The following is a 22,776-nucleotide window of genomic DNA, read 5'->3' as shown; positions in this document are numbered from 1 at the left end:
TCACTTTTGATTTCCCTATGCTTATGTCACACCAAACTGACTCGACACTGCCCTGTCCATCGATGTCGACTGGCTTCACTTCCTTGGACTTTATGTGTTTCTTAACTAATAGCATAACCCCTCCTCCCCTCCTGTCCTGTCTATCCTTTCTATACACATTGTATTCCCCAAATCCCAGTTCCGCATTCCTTATATCTGTGTGACACCACGTCTCTGATATCCCAACAATATCTGCCTTTGATGTTTTGAGCAATACCTCAAATTCATCAAATTTATTTACCAAACTCCTAGCATTGGTGTACACGCAGGTATACATGCACCTGTTTCTATTCTTGGCTACCCTAACACAACCCATGTGTTTACTTGTACTGCAATGACTCCCAGCAGTCTCTGAAATATCCTGCATCTTGTTTTTCAGGCTTCTGCTCATTTCAATAGAAGCAGTGCAAGAATCGCTTCCACCTCTGCCAGTGGCTACTGTTAATCTATTAGTCCTTGTATCCCCCCCAACTAGCAGTTTTCCGACCCACCTAACTCTGCCTCGACAGCATCAGCAAAAATTCTTGCACCCTTTCTATTTAAGTGTATCCCATCCCTGTAGAAGCAATCTCTCCTGTTAACAAGTACAGTCCAGGCTGAAAAAAATTCTACCCCTTGAGCCTTGCACAATCCCTCCAGGGCCGAATTGATCGACAAGGCTCTCATCATATACTCCCTCCTATCGTGTCTGGGCAGAATTGCAGACACTTTCAAATTCAACCCTAATTCCCGGCTTTTTTTCAACAGTGACCTGTACTTGCTAAGTAATTCCGCCGGTCTCCTACTCTTAATATCATTAGTGCCAACGTGTACAACTATATCACCTTTTGTGCCCTTAAAAGATGATATCCGCTCTACAACGTCATCAACCTTTGCCCCTGGCAGACATACCCTGGTCCTATTCCACCTATCCTTTTTACAAAGCATGTTCCCCGCTTCCCTGACAATAGAGTCACCAACAACTACTAGTTCCTGTGGGACCAGCACATTCTGCCTAGGGGCCTGCCTCTGTGTTGCCTGATGACCAAGTGCAAGCTCTGGCGTTGATGTGGGCGGCTGAGAGCTTGATGGGCCCCTCAATTTATTTCCTCCGAGGGCATCCACCCTGTCCTTCAAGCTCTCATAAAGGCCCATAACAACGCTGATTATTGTTTTCTGTATTTATAAATGATATTGATGATGGTATATCAAGCTTAATGTCCAAGTTTGCAGATGATAAAGGTTGGCAGGGTTGTCAAGGACACTACTGACACTATGCTGCTGCAACAGGATCTGGAAAGGTTGAGCAGATGGGCTGAGAGGTGGCAAATGAAGTTTAACATTGACAAATGTAAAGTACTACACATGGGAAACAGCAACCCCAGAGCAACGTATCAACTCTGTGGTACTACACTGACAGTGGTAGAGAATGAAAGGGACTTGGGGGTGATTGTGCAGGCAGATATGAAATTCTCTGAGCAGTGCAGACGGGCTGCAAGAGTAGCTCATGGAGTATTGTCAATGATATACAGGAATTTTTCCAGCAGGGATAAGGAGGTGATTATTCCATTGTATAAGGCAATGGTCAGGCCACACCTAGAGTACTGTATACAGGTCTGGAGGCCTCATTTCAAGAAGGATGTAGAGCTGCTGGAACGAGTACAGAGAAGGGCAACAAGATTAATGAATGGAACAAAGGGGTGCTCTTACGAAGAAAGGCTTAAGTTTTGCAAATTACAGTGTCTGGAGACTAGGCACCAGCAAGGTGATCTGATAGAGGTGTATAAAGCCTTGAATGGTTTGAGCATGCTCAATGCTGATGGGATTCTTCCTCTAGCACAGAAAAATCACCTGAGAGGGCATAAATTCAAATTGAGGAAAGACAGATGTAGGATAGACGTGCGGAAATTTGCCTTTAGCCAGCGGGTGGTTGGTTGGTGGAACAGACTGCCATCCCTTGTGGTGGAGGTTGATAGCCTAAATAAGTTTAAGGCTCAGCTGGACAGGTATTTTGAACGAACAGAGGGGTGAAGTGGAAGTGGGTTTTTTTTTTTTTTGGCTGATGCTGCATAAGCTTGCTTTCTTGCATCAAATGCCTCTACTAATGCTAATGCTAATGCTGAGTTGTCGCCTGATTTCCTTGCACTCCTTACATCGTGCACACACAAAGACATCCCCCTTGGCAGTATCATGTCCCGTACCCGACTGCTCCGCAAACATCAAGCAAACAGTGCATTTTAAAAGACTGTGATTCAGAGGGCAACTGCCCCCCCTCAGTTCTCCCCTGAACCACAGCACTCCCATTAGCTTGAGCCTTTTGCTTTGCTGCTCTGGTCTGAGTCATGATTCCGATTTAATTCAATAAAATTTCAAAACAAAATTAAATCCTTAAGTTATATCCCAAACAGTTATAACGCTATATTTATTTTTTCGGTATCTGGTGTTTTCTACAAGTTTCCTTTATATAACTTCCGTATCACGTGTACCACTATAGTTATGTATTAATTATTTGATACGATTAAGTCGTTATATATATATATATATATATATAGAGTTAAAAGTACAATTTAATTGACAATAAAGTTTATCAAGATTAATAGATTTACTGATTAATTGACAATATTATATTATGCACTATACTACACTAAGCTTATGCTATCGTGTAAAAATGGCGGGAATTCACGAACGGTACTTCTACGGACTCGTAAGTATTGATTAGCTTCCAAATCTCGCTATCTCAATTTAGAATAAACTAAGGATCCTGACTAGGTCTATAATCTACTTATAGAAGATAATTTAATATAACAATTGGTTAATAAATCGACTAAATTTGGTTAAAAAAAAGACCTCTCGTTCAATTTGTAACACGTGGATTTGATACCGTTACCGATACTAAGTAATACCTACAAAATCTCTGTCTAAGTTAAACTTTAAACTAAGTATCGTAACTAGGAATATAAAGCTACTCTAGAAATAAGTTAATATGACAATTTAAGCTAATAAATCAGAAAAAAATCAAGAAAAACTTCTCTGTTCCAAGAGCGTCAAAGAGCTTCGTCCGCACAGACTACTCTCGTACCCAGCAATTCAAGGCAGTGGTTAGGCTAAATATAAATCTTTAGTACTGTATACAGGTTTTGGAAGCCTTGTATTAGGAAAAAAAAAAAATGTTGTCAATATTTTGCAACAGGACAAGTCAGGGACATATGTCTTTGTCTAGTTTCCAGACAAATTGCTTTATCTCGAAACTAGGCATCTGTGAAGGGACCTGATTGAAGTGTTTAAGGCTAGATTGGAAATTAATGAAATGAAGCCCTTTTTTTACAATGTAATTTTTGGTAAAGTATTTTATATTTTAGTTTATTTAAGCATGCAAGTTTACATATATCACTAAAATCAGTAGACTTGCTTCACTTCAGTTAGACAACATTTCAAAACATTGTGTTTCATTTTCAAGACAACTGTAAAGAAAAGAAGAGAAATAATGATATATTAATTGAGATTGAAGATATAGTATAATATGCTGACCGGGCTAGCCAGGTGGGTAAAGTGCCTGCCTGGCAACCCGAAGGTCGTCGATTCGAATCGTGCCTCTCGGGCTTGGATCAGAGTAAAATGCAAAAACTTTGGGAGGTGTATTATGGCCACAGAAGCCAGTGCACCAACAACTAACCAAAAAAAAAAAAAAAAAGTATAATATGCATAAATGTAGATTGACTGTGTTTTTTTTTTTTTTTTGTTTTGTTTGCTACATGTTAGTTTCTAAACCAAAAAGTTATGTCATGAAATATTGAACTTTAATTGAAACATGACATCGATTCTAGAGAAATTTTATCTAGTTTATTAGTATTAGTAATTAGTTATAATCAATATTTAAATTTTTAGTTAGTTTTAAAGTAAGATATAAAATTAGTACTTACATGAAATTCTTGGTGCTAGAGTCTCTTTGTGACCTCCATCTCCAGGAGACTAATGTAACTCAATGCTCTGAAAATGTGAGGTTCCCACAATCTGGCCATTAGACTAATTTACTACATTTAACCAAACTTTTCCTTGTTAACATTGCACATATTTTTGTAATCATTATAACCATTAGTTTTTACTTCTACTTTCAAGTTTCACTAAAAACCTAATATGTTGGCAACTGCTCTTATTTTACATTAATTTATTACATTGTGCATATATGCACAATGCACACACAAGTTATAAATATTGTGACATATACTTTTTGTGTTTATTAAATTATAAAATATCAGTTTGATGAATGTGTAAGCAGTATTATTGTAATTTTAGGTACTGCATCCTAATTTATTTAATGAACAAGTGGAAAATGCTATGAGAGAATACTTGAATCACCACTTCAAGGTTTTTGAAGATACCAAAACTGTAAGTATGGAAAATGTCATTAGTTTTAATATTTTCCTCTTTGTACAAGCAGCTGTTCATAGTGAAGGTGTCTCCCAGTCAACTGACTCTGGCCATACATTTTTCCACATGCATTTAACGTTGATGGTTTTACTCTTTTCAGCAGTAAAACTATGATTGTGATACAGTCCACAATTGAGATATGTTTCCATACCTCCATTACTTCAATAGATTCGGAATCAATTTTTTCCAAAATCCATTGCAATGATTTTCTGATGTAACGAGTTTTAAAGGTGGATATATAATGCCTTGATCTAATGCTGAATGAAAGAAGTTGTATTACCTATTACAATTATGGTGGTAGGAACATAACTTTAATGCTTGGATGACTTAACCCATCTTTTGGATGGCCTGGTGTGCTATTCAATAGTAATAAAACTTTGAAATCTACTTTTTTCCACAAGTTCAATAGCACAGAACAGAACATAACACGGGGATTGCCCAACAAATTAAAATACAGGGATTTCTCAATAATTTTTTTTTGACTCAGTCAACAGCGGGGATTCAAAAAGAGTGGAAACGTTGAAAAATTACATCAAACATAATAGTAGGGCTTCTCCCGCACAAAAGCTCAAAAATACCCTGTTATGCGAGGTTTAATTGCTTCTCGGCCTTTTGGCTAAGGTCAAAGGATTATGCGAGCTTTACCGAAATTCTTTAACCATGTTATATAAGTACCCTGTTGTGCAAGCATTGCCACAATTTATCAGTCATGTTAGAGCGAAACCGTGTCATAGAAGTACTGTGTTATATGGAGGTTGCCTGTACAGGCACTCCTCTACTTACATACAAACGACTTACGTACAACTCGCAGATATGTACAAAGCACAAAGCTGTTATGTTTGGTTATAAGAATCAATTTTGAATGTCTTTGTGATATTTTCTAAAGCAGATTTCTGGAAGTCGCTACCATAAAAACAATTAGCAGTTTCCGGTTTATTGAGCTTTTCTGTTAGTGCAATCTATTAAAAACAAGTAGCAAACTCAGTCTTATTGCATTTGCGATGATACCGATAATTGAAATTCTGTGGATATTTTAACCTGTGGGAAATATTCTTCCAATTTTCACGCATCATTTAATTTTGTTAATTGGAGGAAGTAAGGTGTAAATTTGTGTTCTATATCTTTACTTCTATAGCCTGTGGATAATATTCCTCCTATTTTCGCTTATTAGAATAGCCGTTTAATACAATTAAAATTCAGTTTGCATATGTGATCACAATGACTGGCACTTGCTACATATCGTATAGGGAATGGTATTTTATTTTGGAGAGTCCATCATAGAGTGATTTGATCGTAAATTAAATTAAATTACGTATTGTATTTAGATTAAATTAGTTTTGAATAAATACTGTACTCTACATTATTATTTGTATGTTTTTTCAGCCTCATTTAACTCAGTTACAAATTATAAAATGCTGTACATGATGAAATTTGTTGGCAGTTATAATCTCAGTGCGTTGTACTATACTGTACATGTATTTTGTATCTACAAGACCAAAGTTGGATGTACGTACAAAGCGGACTTACGTACATGAAAAAAAAAAATGAATAAGTACGTAAGTTGAGGAGTGCATTTATATATTTCTTAAAGGTCCGTCTTATATTTATTATTTTATTAAACTATTCTATCATTTACTGGCATATATTATTAAATGATTGATTGATTGAATGATTGTTTTCTTAACTAGTGAGATCTGTTTAATTGGAATACCCAGCAGTAGCATATCCTTTGATTGATTAGATGACCGCTCTTATAAAAACATGTTAGAAATGTCACATTGGAGAAACAATATTCTTGATCTCATTTTTAAAGAGAATTCATCTAATATTAAAAGCTTTTGATTAAGAAACCATTAGGTAATAATTATAATGTAATGTGGGCAGTATCTCAAACGATAACAGTTGTAAATTTCAAATGGAAGAGTTTTTTGGCACTGTTTAAATCATATTCAATGGAGATAGTTATTGAGCCTAATAAGTGCAAAGGCTAAGTGAGACTATGCAGTGAAATAATTCTACAAGCTACCCATCCTTTTATATCTTCTTGCCCTGTATTGAGAACATTGAGTGCACTATGACAAGTGCAAATTACTCAGGAAGCAAGAAATACTAAGACAGAATTTTAAAAGAGAACAAAGGACAATAATAAAGAAATTTTTGCATATGAGAATACTAGAAGGAAGGGATTGGATCATATTTACCGCTACATGACAGCTTCAGTAACATTGCTTATGACCCTAAATAGATTGTTAATGATATAAATAAATATTTTGCATCTATATATATACAGGGTGTCTCAAAAATATTGGTACAAACGTTTAGGGGAGGATTTAGCCGAGTTCATGCGGTAGGTAGGTAAAATCTAAAGGAATGTGAATCGCATAGAAACCCATAACTGGAAACGTCACGGGAAAGTAGTAGCAGAGGCACAAGAAGCAGAAATGACACAAGACAGTAATTAGTGGGAAACATTTATTTGACATAATATTACCAATGGAGTACGAGATGGATGCATTTCATGATGTTACAACAGATGCTCGAAGGTTCCACCATGAGACGCAATGCATGCGTGACACTAACGCAGCATAGATTGGCAGACACAGTCAAACACACCTGGAGTTTTTTTGACAGTAGCAGCAGCGCAGACGAGTCTCGCCCCAAGATCCATTTCTGTCTCCACAGGCGATTCATACACGATAGATTTGAGGGCTCCTCACAGAAAGAAATCAAGGCTCGATAAATCAGGTGAGCATGGGGACCAGCAACGGGTCCACCACGGCCAATCCATCGACGCCCAAAACACCAGTTCAAATGGTCACGAACACACCTTCCATAATGGGCAGGTGCCCCATCATGTTGAAACCAAATGTTGCGTCTCACATTGTCAAGTAACCCTGGTATAACTTGTTCAAGAAAGGTCCGATATTTAGCGGAGTTCATGCGGGATGGTAACAGGTATGGGCCGACTAAGCAGTCACCGATCATACCTGTCCACACATTTATTGTGAAGCGATGTTGTGCCACATGGGGGCACACACCGTGTGGGTTGTCTTGAGCCCACACATGAGCATTGTGCTGATTGAATAAGCATTCCCGAGTGAAATAAGCCTCATCCGTGAACAAAACATAGGCTGGAAAATTCAAGTCTTGAACACTTTCTTGGAGAAACCACTGCGCAAAAGCCACACGTGCAGGATGATCTTGGGGGAGCAGTAACTGAACCCTTTGGAGATGAAAGGGGGTGTAAGGAATCGTCGTGCCAGACACGCTGTACACTGCAACGAGACACTCCTAAGGCAGAGGCAACGGCACGTATTCTGGTAGTAGGATTATTCTGGACGGCATTCAACACACTTTCTTCCATGGCGGGAGTTCGTGTCGAACGTGGTCTGCCCGCACTACTCCTGTTACCTCTAAATGACCCATAATCGCACAAATTTTGATGCACACACGCAAACAAACAGTGGTCCGGTATATGTCTGTCTGTCTGTCTGGGAAGCGTTCTCCATAAATTCGTTGAGTGGCTCGTCCATTGCCTCTGCTAATCCATACACTAGGTGCATGTCTGCCAGCTCACAGTTCGTATATCGATGCATGCTCTTCATGCGGCGACTACTGCTTGAATGAGTAAACCAGAAATTTTCCCTCTCCTCTCGCGAACTGATGAACAGTGCCATGTACCGACTTACGGTGATGTTTCCGGTTATGGGTTCCTATGTGATTCACATTCCTTTAGATGCATATTGACATTGTAGAGCAGATATCATCTTTTAAGGGCACAAAAGGTGATATAGTTGTACACGTTGGCACTAATGATATCAAGAGTAGGAGACCGGCAGAATTGCTTAACAAGTACAGGTCACTGTTGAAAAAAAGCTGTGAAATAGGGTTGAATTTGAAAGTGTCTGCAATTCTGCCCAGACACGATAGGAGGGAGTCTATGATGAGAGCCTTGTCAATCAATTCGGCCCTGGAAAGATTGTGCAAGGCTCAAGGGGTAGAATTTTTTTCAGCCTGGACTGTACTTGTTAACAGGAGAGATTGCTTCTACAGGGATGGGATACACTTAAATAGAAAGGGTGCAAGAATATTTGCTGATGCTATCGAGGCAGTGTTTTAGGTGGGTCGGAAAACTGCTAGCTTGGGGGGAGACAAAGACGAATAGATTAACAGTAGCCGCTGGCAGAGGTGAAAGAGATTCTTGTACTGCTTCTATTGGAATGAGCAGAAGCCTGAAAAACAAGATGCAGGATATTTCAGAGACTGCCAGGAGTCATTGCGGTACAAGTAAACACATGGGTTGTGTTAGGGTAGCTAAGAATAGAAATAGGTGCATGTATACTTGCGTGTACACCAATGCTAGGAGTTTAGTAAATAAATTTGATGAATTTGAGGTATTGCTCAAACATCAAAGGCAGATATTGTTGGGATATCAGAGACGTGGTGTCACACAGATATAAGGAATGCAGAACTGGAATTTGGGGAGTACAACGTCTACAGAAAGGATAGACTGGATAGGAAGGGAGGAGGGGTTATGCTATTAGTTAAGAAATACATAAAATCCAAGGAAGTGAAGCCAGTGGACATTGCTGGACAGTGCAGTGTCGAGTCAGTTTGGTGTGACATAAGCATTGGGAGATCAAAATTGAGAGTAGGAGTGTGCTATAGGCTAGGCCTAATGACTCTGATGAGTATAATAAGATACTGTATAGGGAAATAGAGTGGGCCAGTAAATCAGAGAGTCTTATAATGGGAGATTTTAATTTCCCAGATATTGACTAGAATTTGGGGGCTGGTCACTCACACACTAGCAAGGCTTTTGTGGATTTATTGGATGATTGTTTTCTACATCAGCATGTTCAGGAGGCAACTAGAGGGAAGAATACTCTTGATTTGATTATCAGCAGTGATTCTTCATGCATTAAGAATCTGCAGATAAATGAACCACTACGTGGCAGTGATCACAGTGTGCTGAAGTGGGATTTACTCAAAGATGTAACTACCATTAGGGGTAAAGGGAAGGGTTATTGCTTTCGTAAAGGCGACTATGATGGACTGAGACAATATTTAAATTCTATACAGTGGGACCAACTGATGATGTTACCAACAGCAAATGCAAAATGGGAAGCATTCAAAGAACTTATCTTGGAAGCTACTAGGCTATACATACCAACTAAGAAATATTGTTCAAGGTTTAGGCCTAAATGGATGTCAGATGAACTGATGAGGCATATGGCAGAGAAGAAACATGCATGGGATACATACAAATTAACACATGACACAGAAGCCTGTGATAGATACAAGTTGATCTGTAACCAAGTTACAAAGGAGGTTAGGCAGGTGAAGGCAGATTATGAGAAATCTGTGGCAAGGGATGCAAAGAAAAACAGCAAAGAGTTCTTTACTTATGTAAACTCTAGAAGGAAGGGGATGAATCAGATTGGTCCACTTGATATTGATGGGTCAACTGTTGATGATCCTGCTCAGGTAGCTAACAAACTAAATGAATATTTTGCATCGACATTCACACATGAGGAGTTATTTCGCGAGAGGAAAGCCAGAGGTGTATTCAACTCTAGCAGTAAGCTAGAGAATCTTGTAATAACTGAGAGTAAAGTGGAGGAGAAATTGTTGAAGATAAACACAAGAAAGGCACCCGGGGTGGATGGGATCTATCCAGTTATATTAAAGGAGGCAGCAAAGGAAGTAAGCAAACCCTTAGCCATAATTATGAGAGCTTCCTTGGACTCAGGGGAGGTACCCACAGACTGGAGATGTGCAAATGTCACCCCAATTCACAAAGGAGGATCAAAGGCTGACACAAGTAATTATAGACCTGTTAGTTTAACTTCTGTTCCAGGAAAATTAATGGAGGCACTAGTTAAAGAAGCACTGCAGGATCATTTAGACAAGACTTCAGCTATAGCTCGGACACAGCATGGTTTTGTTAAGGGGAAGTCTCGCCTGACCAATTTGATTGGATACTATGATACAGTCACAAAGGAACTGGATGCAGGGAATAACTTTGATATTATATACTTGGATCTTAGAAAGGCTTTTGATACTGTTGCACATGGAAGACTGCTGCACAAATTGGAGCAGTGTGGCATTGGAGGCAAATTGCTGCTGTGGATAAAGGGGTGGCTGAGGGGGAGAAGACAGAGAGTGGTAATCAATGGCCACTGCTCGTCGTGGACTAATGTTATTAGTGGAGTCCCTCAGGGGTCAGTGTTGGGTCCATTATTGTTTTCTGTATTCATAAATGATATTGATGAGGGTATATCAAGCTTAATGTCAAAGTTTGCAGACGATACAAAGGTAGGCAGGGTTGTCAAGGACACTACTGACACGATGCTGCTGCAACAGGATCTGGAAAGGTTGAGCAGATGGGCTGAGAAGTGGCAAATGAAGTTTAACATTGACAAATGTAAAGTACTACACATGGGAAACAGCAATCCCAGAGCAACGTAACAACTCTGTGGTACTACACTGACAGTGGTAGAGAATGAAAGGGACCTGGGGGTGGTTGTGCAGGCAAATATGAAGTTCTCTGAGCAGTGCAGACAGGCTGCAAGGGTAGCTCATGGTGTATTGTCAATGATATACAGGAATTTTTCTAGCAGGGATAAGGAGATGATTATTCCCTTGTATAAGGCAATGGTCAGGCCACACCTAGAGTACTGTTTACAGGTCTGGAGGCCTCATTTCAAGAAGGATGTAGAGCTGCTGGAACGAGTACAGAGAAGGGCAACAAGATTAGTGAATGGAACAAAGGAGTGCTCTTATGAAGAAAGGCTTAAGTTTTGCAAATTACAGTGTCTGGAGACTAGGCACCAGCAATGTGATCTGATAGAGGTGTATAAATCCTTGAATGGTTTGAGCATGCTCAATGCTGATGGGATTCTTCCTCTCGCTCAGAATAATCACCTGAGAGGGCATAAATTCAAATTGTGGAAAGACAGATGTAGAATAGACATGCGGAAATTTGCCTTTAGCCAGCGGGTGGTTGGTTGGTGGAACAGACTTCCATCTCTTGTCGTGGAAGTTGATAGCCTAAATAAGTTTAAGGCTCAGCTGGACAGATATTTTGAACGAACAGAGGGGTGAAGTGTTTTTTTTTTTTTTTTTGGCTGATGCTGCATAAGCTTGCTTTCTTGCATCAAATGCCTCTACTAATGCTAATGCTATTCGAGTCTTGAGCACTTTCTTGGAGAACCCACTGTGCAAAAGCCACACATGCAGGATGATCTTGGGGGAGCAGTAACTGAACCCTTTGGAGATGAAAGGGGGTGTAAGGAATCGTCGTGCCAGACACGCTGTACACTGCAACGAGACACTCCTAAGGCAGAGGCAACGGCACCTACCTCCCCTAAACGTTTGCACCAATATTTTTGAGACACCCTGTATATATGAGAATTCTTCTAGGTTTAATAGTGCCATTAGTCAGATAACAGTTATAGGGAACTAGGGAAAAAGAATTGACAGAAATGTTATTCTTGGATGTGAAAAAGGCACAAGGAGTTGATGGAGTTTATCCATTGATATTAAAGGAAGCAACAGAATTTATTGTCAAACCATAATTGCTATAATGTGTGCATTATAATAGATAGAGTGTGATATAAATCACAGTGATTGGGAATGTGCAAGTGTCTTTCCATTTTGTAGATATAGTTCCATTTGTGAAATGGATTATTACAGGCCTCTGTGTTTAATTTCTGTGGCAGAGAAAATGATGAGAGCCATAGTTAAGGCTATTACAGAATCATCTAAACAGAAGTGGAATTATATTAGAAACACAGCATGGTTTTATTAAAGGAAAATTTTGTCTTTACTAATCAGATAAGATATTAGGAGGTTGTCACAAAAGAACTGGTTACAGAGAATAATTTTAACATAATATATATTTTAACTTTAGTAAGGGTTTTGATACCTTCCTATGTGAATGCATTTGCATAAATTTAAACAATATGCCATTGATGGGAAGTTACTGCAGTGCATAAATCTCTGCACTCATTTCAGCAAGTCTACATCCTTCCAAAAATGAGGTCTCCAGACCTGTATGCAGTACTCAAGGAGTGGTCTAACCATCCATTTGCCTTATACAATGGAATAATCACTGCTTATCCCTTCTGACCAAATCCTGTATATCATAGATATGAGCTGGCCTAGCAGCCTGTTTGCATTGTTCAGAGAACTTCATATCTGTCTCTGCACAGTTACTCCTCAAGTTTTTTTTTTCATTCTCCACTAACCTGAGTGTACTGCCTCCAGGTGGTATATTAATCTAGGATTACTGCTCCCATATGAAGTACCTTTCATTTGTCAATATTAAACTTAAATTCCCACTTCTCAGCCCATTTGCTCAATTTGTCCAGATATTATTGCAGTAGCTTACTCCTGCTTACTATGATTAATCACTTGCGGACATATGGAGTGAGGCAGGTATCTGTGAGTGACCTTTTTATCATCTGCAAACTTAGACATTAAGCCAAATATGACTTTGTCAGTATCATTAATAAATAGGTCCAGCACTGAATCCCAGGGGGACTCTTCTAATAACATTAGTCCAAGAAGAGCAGTAACAGTTGATAACCACTCTCTGTCTTCTCCCACTCTACCATTCCCTTTATCCATAGTAGCAACTTGCCCTTAATACCACACTGCTCCAATTTGTATAGCAGCCTTTTATGTGCAACCATATCAAAAGCTTTTCTGAAATCTAATCATATGATGTCAAAATTATTTTTTGGCATCCAGTTCCTTTGTTACTGTATCATAGCATCCAACTGGATTAGTCAGACATGATTGCCCCTTAACAGATCCATGCTGTGCATGCAACTGCATTCAGCTGTATTACTTCTTGACCAGCCAGTGACTCCATTATTTTCCCTGGAACAGAAGTCATGAAAACAGTCTCCACTGTTTTATCTCCCCTTTTCGAATTGAGGATACATTTTCATTCTCCCATCCACTGGGACCTCCCCTGGATCCAAGGATGCTCTGATAATCAGGGCTAAGGGTGTGCTTACCTCTTTTGCTGTCTCCTTTAATATAATTGGATATATCCCATCCACAATGGGTGCTCAACGATTTTTCTTTAGAGGAAATCCACTTTTCTTCTAAGTTATCACAAAATCGTTCTGTTTTAATTTTAAACACTTTCAGCATCCACATTCCTAAAAAATTCCTTGTGTGTGATTGATGCAAACTGCCTATTAAGTTTATCATCAACAACCTGAGCAGGATCATCTACTGTTAAATCATTCATATCTAGTGGACCATTGTGATTCATCCCCCTTCAAGTAAAGAAGTCTCTGCTGTTTTTCTTTGCTATAGATTTCTCATAATCTGCCTTACTTGCCTAACCTCCTTTGTGGCCTGATTGCAGAATAGTTTTTATTTACTGTATGTATCTGTATCACCTGATAATTTATGCATCCCATGCATTTTCCCTATCTGCAACAAGTCTTATCAGCTCATCTGACATCTATTTAGGTCTAAGCCTGAGCAGTATCTCTTAGTTGGTATAAAAAGCTTAGTAACATTTACGATTATGTCCCCGGATGCTTTCCATTTAGAATTTGCTGTTGGTAATTTCATCATTTGGTTCCACTGCATAGAATTGATTAGACCGGGGTTCGAGCCTGTCACCACCAAATATGGAGGATGCGGAAAGGTCAGGAAATGACAATCGCATATTCCCGGAGCAATGTGGCCTTAGTTGCTAATGCTCCTAAAATAACAAAAAAAAAAAAAAACAAATAACCAACTGCATAGAATTTAAAAACTATCTGTCTCTAACATGCTGGTATAGAAAACAATCATCCAAAAATCCAAGGAAGTCTTGCTAGTTGTATGAATGACTAACCCACAGAGTCCCATCAACATCTGGAAAGTTAAAGTCCCCCATTATAAGGCATTCTGATTTACTGGCACACTCCATATGTCTGCACAGTTGTCATTATAATCTTCACAATCATTAGGTCTATAACACATTCCTACTCTCATTTTTGTTTTCTCAGTGCTTATGTCATATCAGACTGATTCAATATTGTGCACTGGCCACCCATGTCCTCTGGATGCACCACATTCAAATCCTGAAAATCTTATATTTATCTGACCATTGATATTCCCACAATGTCTGCATTTGATGTCTTGATCAGTACTTCAAATTGATCAAATTTATTTGATGAATTTGAAGATATACAAATATACATATATAACTGTTTTTACTCTTAGTAACCCTTACACAGCCCTTGTATCTTCCCAGTTTGTGAGGGGGCTCCCAACATGTCCTGAAATTCCTGACACCTTGCTTTCCAGGCTGCTACATCCAATAGAAGCAGTGCAAGAATCAATTTCACCTCTGCCTGCAGCTACTCTTAATCTATTAGTCTGTGTATCCTTTCAGGCTAGCAGTTTTCTGGCCCACCTTGTACTGCCTCAACAACATCACTTTCAGCAAATAATTCTTGTAACCCTTCTATTTAAGTGTATCCCATCCCTGTAGGAACAGTCTTTCCTGTTAACAAGCACAGACCATGCTTTGAAAAATTTTACCCCATGAGCCTTGCTCAGACTCTTATCATATACTTCCTCATATCATGACTGGGCAGAATTGCAGACATTTTCAATTTCAGTCCTAACTCAATCCTACTTTATAGTAGGATTGAAAAATATAGTAGGATTTATTTCAGCTCTGTTTAATAAATTAAACAATCACAGTATACTATTGTGCTGCAATTTTACTTATTTCTCCCTGAATTTTAATAACAGTTGTAGTATAACACATTTAATGTTTTTGTTGTGATTAATATGATAAGAAAATAGTAATAATTCATGATTTATGTATTCAGTAAACTTATAACAAAAAGCAACAACTTTTATGAACAAAATGAAAACATAATTTCTACATGTCTTGCCCATTCATCCACCCCCAGTTTGCCTGATTTTAAAGAAATTTGAGATAGCTTGACAGATCATTGCACTGGGAGTTAAGTTATTATGTGCAGACAAGCAGACATGGTGAAGACACTAGGCACTTTATGCATATATGCTAAAGTACATAAAAACAATGCCCAAAAACTATAAATAAAAACAGTGTTTTATTTATATAGTTTGAACATATTGTGACCTCAGTGTTTTTTTAAAAAATAAGCAGAAAATCAGAATGCAAATATTTTAAAACCATAACTGCATGAAATGAAAAATACAGAAAGATTGTACTAAAAGTAATGAGCACACTTATTTTACACAAAAAAGGAAAGTATTAAAATAAAACAGAAATGAATAGTCTTGAAAGTATATATTTCATCACCCTTTCATAAAATCACTAGAAAAATCCACACATTTCTGACAGCATTGGAGAAGCTTGAAAATATGACTGCATGGAAGTTTATTTCAACTCCTTGTAACTGTCTGTGTATATCTTCTTTGACTACATCATAGTGTTTTCCTATCATGTGCTTTTCAAAAGCTTGAACAGGTAATAATCTGAAGAGACTGAATCCAGGTGGGGTGGATGAGGGAGCATTTCCCAGCTAAAGACGTGGTTTCATTTTCATCCCTCAGCATTCTAAAGTCTGCTTCCAAGTTTCTCTTTGCAAAGAATTCAATCATTACATGCTGATGAAACAATAGAATATTGGCAGCCATTTTTCTCACATTTGAACACAAATGCTGCATATTAGCTTATTCTTAATGGAGCAGATGGATGGCACTGGTGGATAGATAACCCCAATATGCTATTATTTTGTGGAGATGTATGTAATTTCTTGATTCTCATTACTTCTGTTACAAACCTTGCATTATGATTTTTATATAGCATATAAGTTTGTGCTAAAGCATCATGTCTGTACATAGCCAACTACTAAGTAGTTACACGAAATGGCATTATTTAAGTATATTTCATATTGTGTGAATGCCTTCACAACAAGTTACCATGATATTGCACTTCCTTTAATACGTAATGCTTCACCAATGGGGAAGATTATTCGAGGTAGTGCAATATCATGGTAACTCGTGAAGGCATTCACAATAAAAGATATGCTTAAATGATGCCATTTCTTGTAAATACTTAGTAGTTGGCTATGTATAGATATGATGCTTTAGTGCAAATTTATGCGTTATTTAAACTTCTTTGTGACCTGAGGCAATTTCCCTAAACAAATTATGTAATTCTTAATTACTATCATTCTTAATCACCATCAGGCATCTCTCATATTGCGGAGTTATACTTCGCAACTGTGCTGTCATCGTTGCAACACCAGGGTACCTGCCCACCCACCGATGAAGAGCCAATAAACTTTGAAGCAGTGCTGTGTGGGTGGTGGTATCCACCGAGAATAAGTAACAGTAGTCTTCCCCATTGGTGAAGCTTTACTTATTCGAGGTAGTGCAATATCATGGTAACTCATTGTGAAGGCATTCACAGTATGAGATATACTTAAATGATGCCATTTCTTGTAACTACTTAGAGTTGGCTACATATAGACATGATACTTTAGCAAACTTATACGTTAGTTAACTTCTTTGTGACCTGAGGCCATTGCCCTAAACAAATTATGTGATTTTTATATAGATGACGTGAAATATTTTTATAAGTGATATTAAATATATTCCATATATTTTTTAATTTTCTTAAAAAGGTAGAAATTCCTGAATTAATACAATGGTTTAACCAAGACTTTGTGGAAGATGATGGTTTTGAATCGAATAAAGCACCATATGAAGGACTCTTGAATCTTTTGACATGTTTTCTTTCAACAGAGCAGTCGGAATCACTTCAGCACTTGCTTTCATTAGATGATGGAAAAGGAATTGTTGGTAATTTATTAATTTATTAATGAGGAATATATCCAATTAAGAGTTAATCAAAAAATGATACATTACACCGTTTTGTATCTATAAAATATCAATACAAATATATATTTTGTTTAGATTTTATCTATGGTTTCTTGTGACTGGTCTAATGATACATGCATAAACTGGTGTCACAGAATTGCTATTTGGTTGCTGCTACTTTCATGACAATTTTTTCAACATTGTGTTTCATGTTTTCTGTGTTGATCAAACTCTGATTGCAGTTCAATTGTCCCTTACAAATTGAAAACCAAACTATTTTATACAACTTAATAAAGACCTAAAATTTTGAAGTGTAACATTTAAGGCATAAATTTTATTTTAAACAAGAGCTAAAGTGCCCCTACCTCCTTGTAGCCTCAGAGCTCCTTGTTTTTGTACAGCTCAACTGTTTACAAACAAGTGACAAGCAATGAATTCACTATATAGTGAGTTCATTGCTTGTCACTTGTTTGTAAACATCTAGATTCAAATTTTTTTGATTGCCAGAAGAATTTCTTAATGATTTATTTATTTATTGATGAAATCATTAAGAGCTATTTAGTTAGCCGGTTTCAGTAGAAGTGTCAGTAATTTCTCCATGTGGTATTTTAGATTTATTGCATCGCAAACATTCAAACTGACTAATTCATTTGCTTATGTGCTTTGCAGAGACATGAAGTTTTACTAGTATTAGAATTGCTAAATGATTCAAGGAAGCAGACTTTTTTTCTGTATCAACAAAAAGAAGAAGAAGAAGAGGAATAAAGAGATTCCCAATTGCTCATACTTTTACTGTATCCGAAAAAGTACCACCCAATTCCACCCTGAACTGTACCAAATCCTCAGGCTCCATGAGAGGGGGCTAACTTATTCTGAACTACAGCATGCTGCTCGAAGGTAAACATTGTGAGATCCAGCCTCTCTCTCTCTCTCTAAGATTTTATATTTCTGCTCCCAGTGCTTGTCTCTCCTACTAATGAAAAAATAATTCCCTCATTCATTTTACTCATTCCCTCTGGTGCCTAATGTGCCTCACTCAGTTTCTTCCCCCACCCCCACCAGGTGTCTAGCTGCCAACTTTCCATTATACACTTAAGCAGTTTCTTGTAAAGACATGATCCTCTGAAATTCTGATTTTTTTTTGTTGTTTTTTTTTTAGATCTAGCCTCTAGAGAGACTACATTGGAGTCTCTCTATTGCTTTACATAGAACAATAATTACATCCTCCTTCTCACATGAGAAATACTGGGCTGCCTGTCTTCCTATTTACACTGCATGGTAAACTTCATATTTGACTGCATTGTATCCTCACACCTCTAGTCTAAGTTGTTCCTGCATTTCTGTTCCCCAAGTACAAGATCTTACATTTTAAAGTATTAAACTTTAGTTGCTATTTTTCAGACAAAATTTGTAAAAAAAGTTCAAATCATTTTGTAGCAGCATAGCCTGGTTCTAGCTGTTAACCACACTTCCAACTTTCAGATCATTAGCAAACTCTGTAAGCTTTCTCCATGAGAAAGCTTACATTTTCCTCATCAGTATCATTATGGAAAATTTTAAATAAGAGGGCCCCAGTACTAATCCCTGGAGGGATTCTGCTTATCCACTAGTCCACTTAAGAATCTCCATTTATGACTGCTCCTGTTTCCTTTTCTTTGGCCAGTCCCTGAATCACCTAACCATCTTTCCCATAATTCTGGTTTTACTAAAGCTATGTATATAATGTAAAAGTTATTTTTTTTTTTGCATCTAATTCTTTTTTGACCTCATTAAAGAGTTAACTAGATTGGTCAGGCAAGAACTTCCTTTTGGAACCAATGCTGTGATCTCTTTAATATTCCATTTTTATGAGGGGAGTCCTGTATTGTGCCCTTAACAAATGAGTCCATGATCTTGCTCACCACAGAAGTCATACCCACCATTCTGTAGTTTCCCATAACCACTGTAGGCATTCCTTATGGATTGGAAAAATATTGGCATGTCTCTAAATTAATCTTTATTGTACATAAAGATACCATACAATATATTCATCATGGCATGCTGCCAGGGGTCATAGTCCAAGGGATCATCCCAGAATTTAATGCTGACTTTATTAACATTATTAATGGTTTGATACAGTTATATGCTGCTTTTTTAATACAACCAGGTACATTTAAGTAAATTTTCATTCTAAGTAAATTTTGCGACAGATGCTTCTCAGTGATCATTATATGAATAATTTTAACAGCAAAATTGACTAGTTGTCATTGTTTCTTCATGGTTTAAGCACACTTCCATTTGTAAGAATCAGTTGCATTCTACCAGTTCAACTTGTATTCCACATATCATCTTGGTTGTCAGTGATTCAACTGGTACCATCTTGTTAGTATCTATCTGATTAACTATCTTCTTTCATCTTTTCCTTAACTGTATTTTTCTGTTCTGTTCACTGTAAGCCTTCTGTTAAAAGCTCCTTTGTCAATTGGAACAACTTACAGAGCTTGAGATAGTATTAGCTGTATAATGCAAGGAAGCTGCAGGTTTTTGCTGCATAAACCAAAAAGAAAAATATAAAAATGTGATTTTTTTAGGTGCAGAAGAATCTAATTCATTTGCATAGTTATGTGCTATACCTAAGAATACATGTGTCAAATTCATTCTTTAGTACTGCACAGACATTATTTTAACTTTCACTGTCATCACCACTGGTAAACTGGTAACAAAAACTTCATTTTGCTTGGTGGTCAGCAGCTCTTCTGACATTGCATTGCTGTAGTAGCACCTTCCACTCTAACAAACTCCCAAGTTCTCCAAAAAAAATCCATCATTATTTTTCAATGCTATTCTCTCCAAAGCCACTCTTGGTGAAGCCATTATTTGTTATGGCTGATGCAATATCAACTGGCTTGACTTAAAATGCAGACAAAAGGATGTGAGTGCTTAGTGGACCACTTTTGATAAACAGGATAGACACTGTAGGATGAACCAAAAGCTATTCATAATGTTGCTATTTCCCAATATATAGCACACTATGAATAGTATCCAAGCTGCAAATTTATCTCTCCTCCTACTGATGAATTGAGGTATTGCTCAAAACATCAAAGGCAGATATTGTTGGGATATCAGAGACGTCGTATCACACAGATATAAGGAATGCAGAACTGGAATTTGGGGAGTACAATGTGTACAGAAAGGATAGACAGGATAGGAAGGGAGGAGGGGTTATGCTATTAGTTAAGAAACACACAAAATCCAAGAAAGTGAAGCCAGTCGACATCGCTGGACAGTGCCGTGTCAAGTCAGTTTGGTGTGACGTAAGCATTGGGAGATCAAAATTGAGAGTAGGTACTATACGCCTAATGACTCTGATGAGTATAATAAGAAACTGTACAGGGAAATAGAGTGGGCCAGTAAATCAGAGAGTCTTATAATGGGGGATTTTAATTTCCCAGATATTGACTGGAATTTGTGGGTTGGTCACTCACACACTAGCAAGGCTTTTGTGGATTTATTGGATGATAGTTTTCTACATCAGCATGTTCGGGAGGCAACTAGAGGGAGTAATGCTCTTGATCTGATTATCAGTAGTGATTCTTCAATCATTACGAATCTGCAGATAAAGGAACCACTAAGTGGCAGTGATCACAGTGTGCTGAAGTGGGATTTACTCAAAGAGGTAACTACCATCAGGGGTAAAGGGAAGGGTTTTTGCTTTCGTAAAGTATTTAAATTCTATTTAAATACTTTATTTAAATTCTATACAGTGGGACCAACTGATGATGTTACCAACAACAAATTCAAAATGGGAAGCGTTCAAAGAACTTATCTTGGAAGCTACTAGGCTTTACATACCAACTAAGAAATATTGTTCAAGGTTTAGGCCTAAATGGATGTCAGATGAACTAATGAGACATATGACAGAGAAGAAAAATGCATGGGATACATATAAATTAACATGTGACACAGAAGCCTAAGATAGATATAAGCTGGTCTGTAACCAAGTTACAAAGGAGGTTAGGCAGGCGAAGGCAGATTATGAGAAATCTTTGGCAAAGGATGCAAAGAAAAACAGCAAAGAGTTCTTTACTTATTTAAACTCTAGAAGGAAGGGGATGAATCAGATTGGTCCATTTGATATCGATGGTTCAACTGTTGATGATCCTGCTCAGGTAGCTAACAAACTGAATGAGTATTTTGCATCTACATTCACACATGAGGAGTTATTCAGCGAGGGGAATTCCAGAGGTGTATTCAACTCTGGCAGTAAGCTAGAGAATCTTGTAATAACTGAGAGTAAAGTGGAGGAGAAATTGTTGAAAATAAACACAAGAAAGGCACCTGGGGTGGATGGGATCTATCCAGTTATATTAAAGGAGGCAGCAAAGGAAGTAAGCAAACCCTTAGCCATAATTATGAGAGCTTCCTTGGACTTAGGGTAGGTACCCATGGACTGGAGATGTGCAAATGTGACCCCAATTCACAAAGGAGGATCAAAGGCTGACACAAGTAATTATAGACCTGTGAGTTTAACTTCTGTTCCAGGAAAATTAATGGAGGCACTGATTAAAGAAGCACTGTAGGATCATCTAGACAAGACTTCAGTTATAGCTCGGACACAGCATGGTTTTGTTAAGGGAAAGTCTTGCCTGACCAATTTGATTGGATACTATGATGCAGTCACAAAAGAACTGAATGCAGGGAATAACTTTGATATTATATATTTGGATCTTAGTAAGGCTTTTGATACTGTTGCACATGGAAGACTGCTGCACAAATTGGAGCAGTGTGGTATTGGAGGCAAATTGCTGCTATGGATAAAGGGATGGTTGAGGGGGAGAAGACAGAGAGTAGTGATCAATGGACACTGATCATCGTGGACTAATGTTATTAGTGGAGTCCCTCAGGGTTCAGTGTTGGGTCCATTGTTGTTTTCTGTATTTATAAATGATATTGATGATGGTATATCAAGCTTAATGTCCAAGTTTTCAGACGATACAAAGGTTGGCAGGGTTGTTAAGGACACTACTGACACTATGCTGCTGCAACAGGATCTGGAAAGGTTGAGCAGATGGGCTGAGAGGTGGCAAATGAAGTTTAACATTGACAAATGTAAAGTACTACATATGGGAAACAGCAACCCCAGAGCAACGTATCAACTCTGTGGTACTACACTGACATAGTGTGCATAGTATTAGGGTACTACACTGACAGTAGTAGAGAATGAAAAGGACCTTGGGATAATTGTGCAGGCAGATATGAAGTTCTCTGAGCAGTGCAGACAGGCTGCAAGAGTAGCTCATGGTGTCTTGTCAATGATATACAGGAATTTTTCTAGCAGGGATAAGTAGGTGATTATTCCCTAGTATAAGGCAATGGTCAGGCAACACCTTGAGTTCTGTATACAGGTCTGGAGGCCTCATTTCAAAAAAGATGTAGAGCTGCTGGAACAAGTACAGAGAAGGGTAACAAGATTAGTGAATGGAACAAAGGGTTGCTCTTACGAAGAAA

The 22,776-nt window shown here is 37.9% G+C and overlaps 1 protein-coding gene across 1 annotated transcript in view; it reads left to right on the top strand.

Annotated features, from left to right (window-relative positions):
• The first annotated feature begins 4,353 nt into the window (after positions 1 to 4,353).
• LOC150085014 (zinc finger FYVE domain-containing protein 26-like) overlaps positions 4,354 to 22,776 on the top strand; it is a 192,189-nt gene continuing 173,766 nt past the window's right edge. The window contains exons 1-2 of the mRNA XM_090376435.1: positions 4,354 to 4,404; positions 17,094 to 17,271. Coding sequence (XP_090232561.1) covers positions 4,354 to 4,404; positions 17,094 to 17,271 — 229 coding nt within the window. The remainder of the gene's footprint in view (positions 4,405 to 17,093; positions 17,272 to 22,776) is intronic.

Source organism: Mastigoproctus giganteus, chromosome 6, assembly GCF_048544385.1.
Source record: "Mastigoproctus giganteus isolate SK-2022 chromosome 6, ASM4854438v1, whole genome shotgun sequence".
Taxonomy (NCBI): domain Eukaryota; kingdom Metazoa; phylum Arthropoda; class Arachnida; order Uropygi; family Thelyphonidae; genus Mastigoproctus; species Mastigoproctus giganteus.
This window is presented reverse-complemented; position numbering and strand designations above follow the sequence as displayed.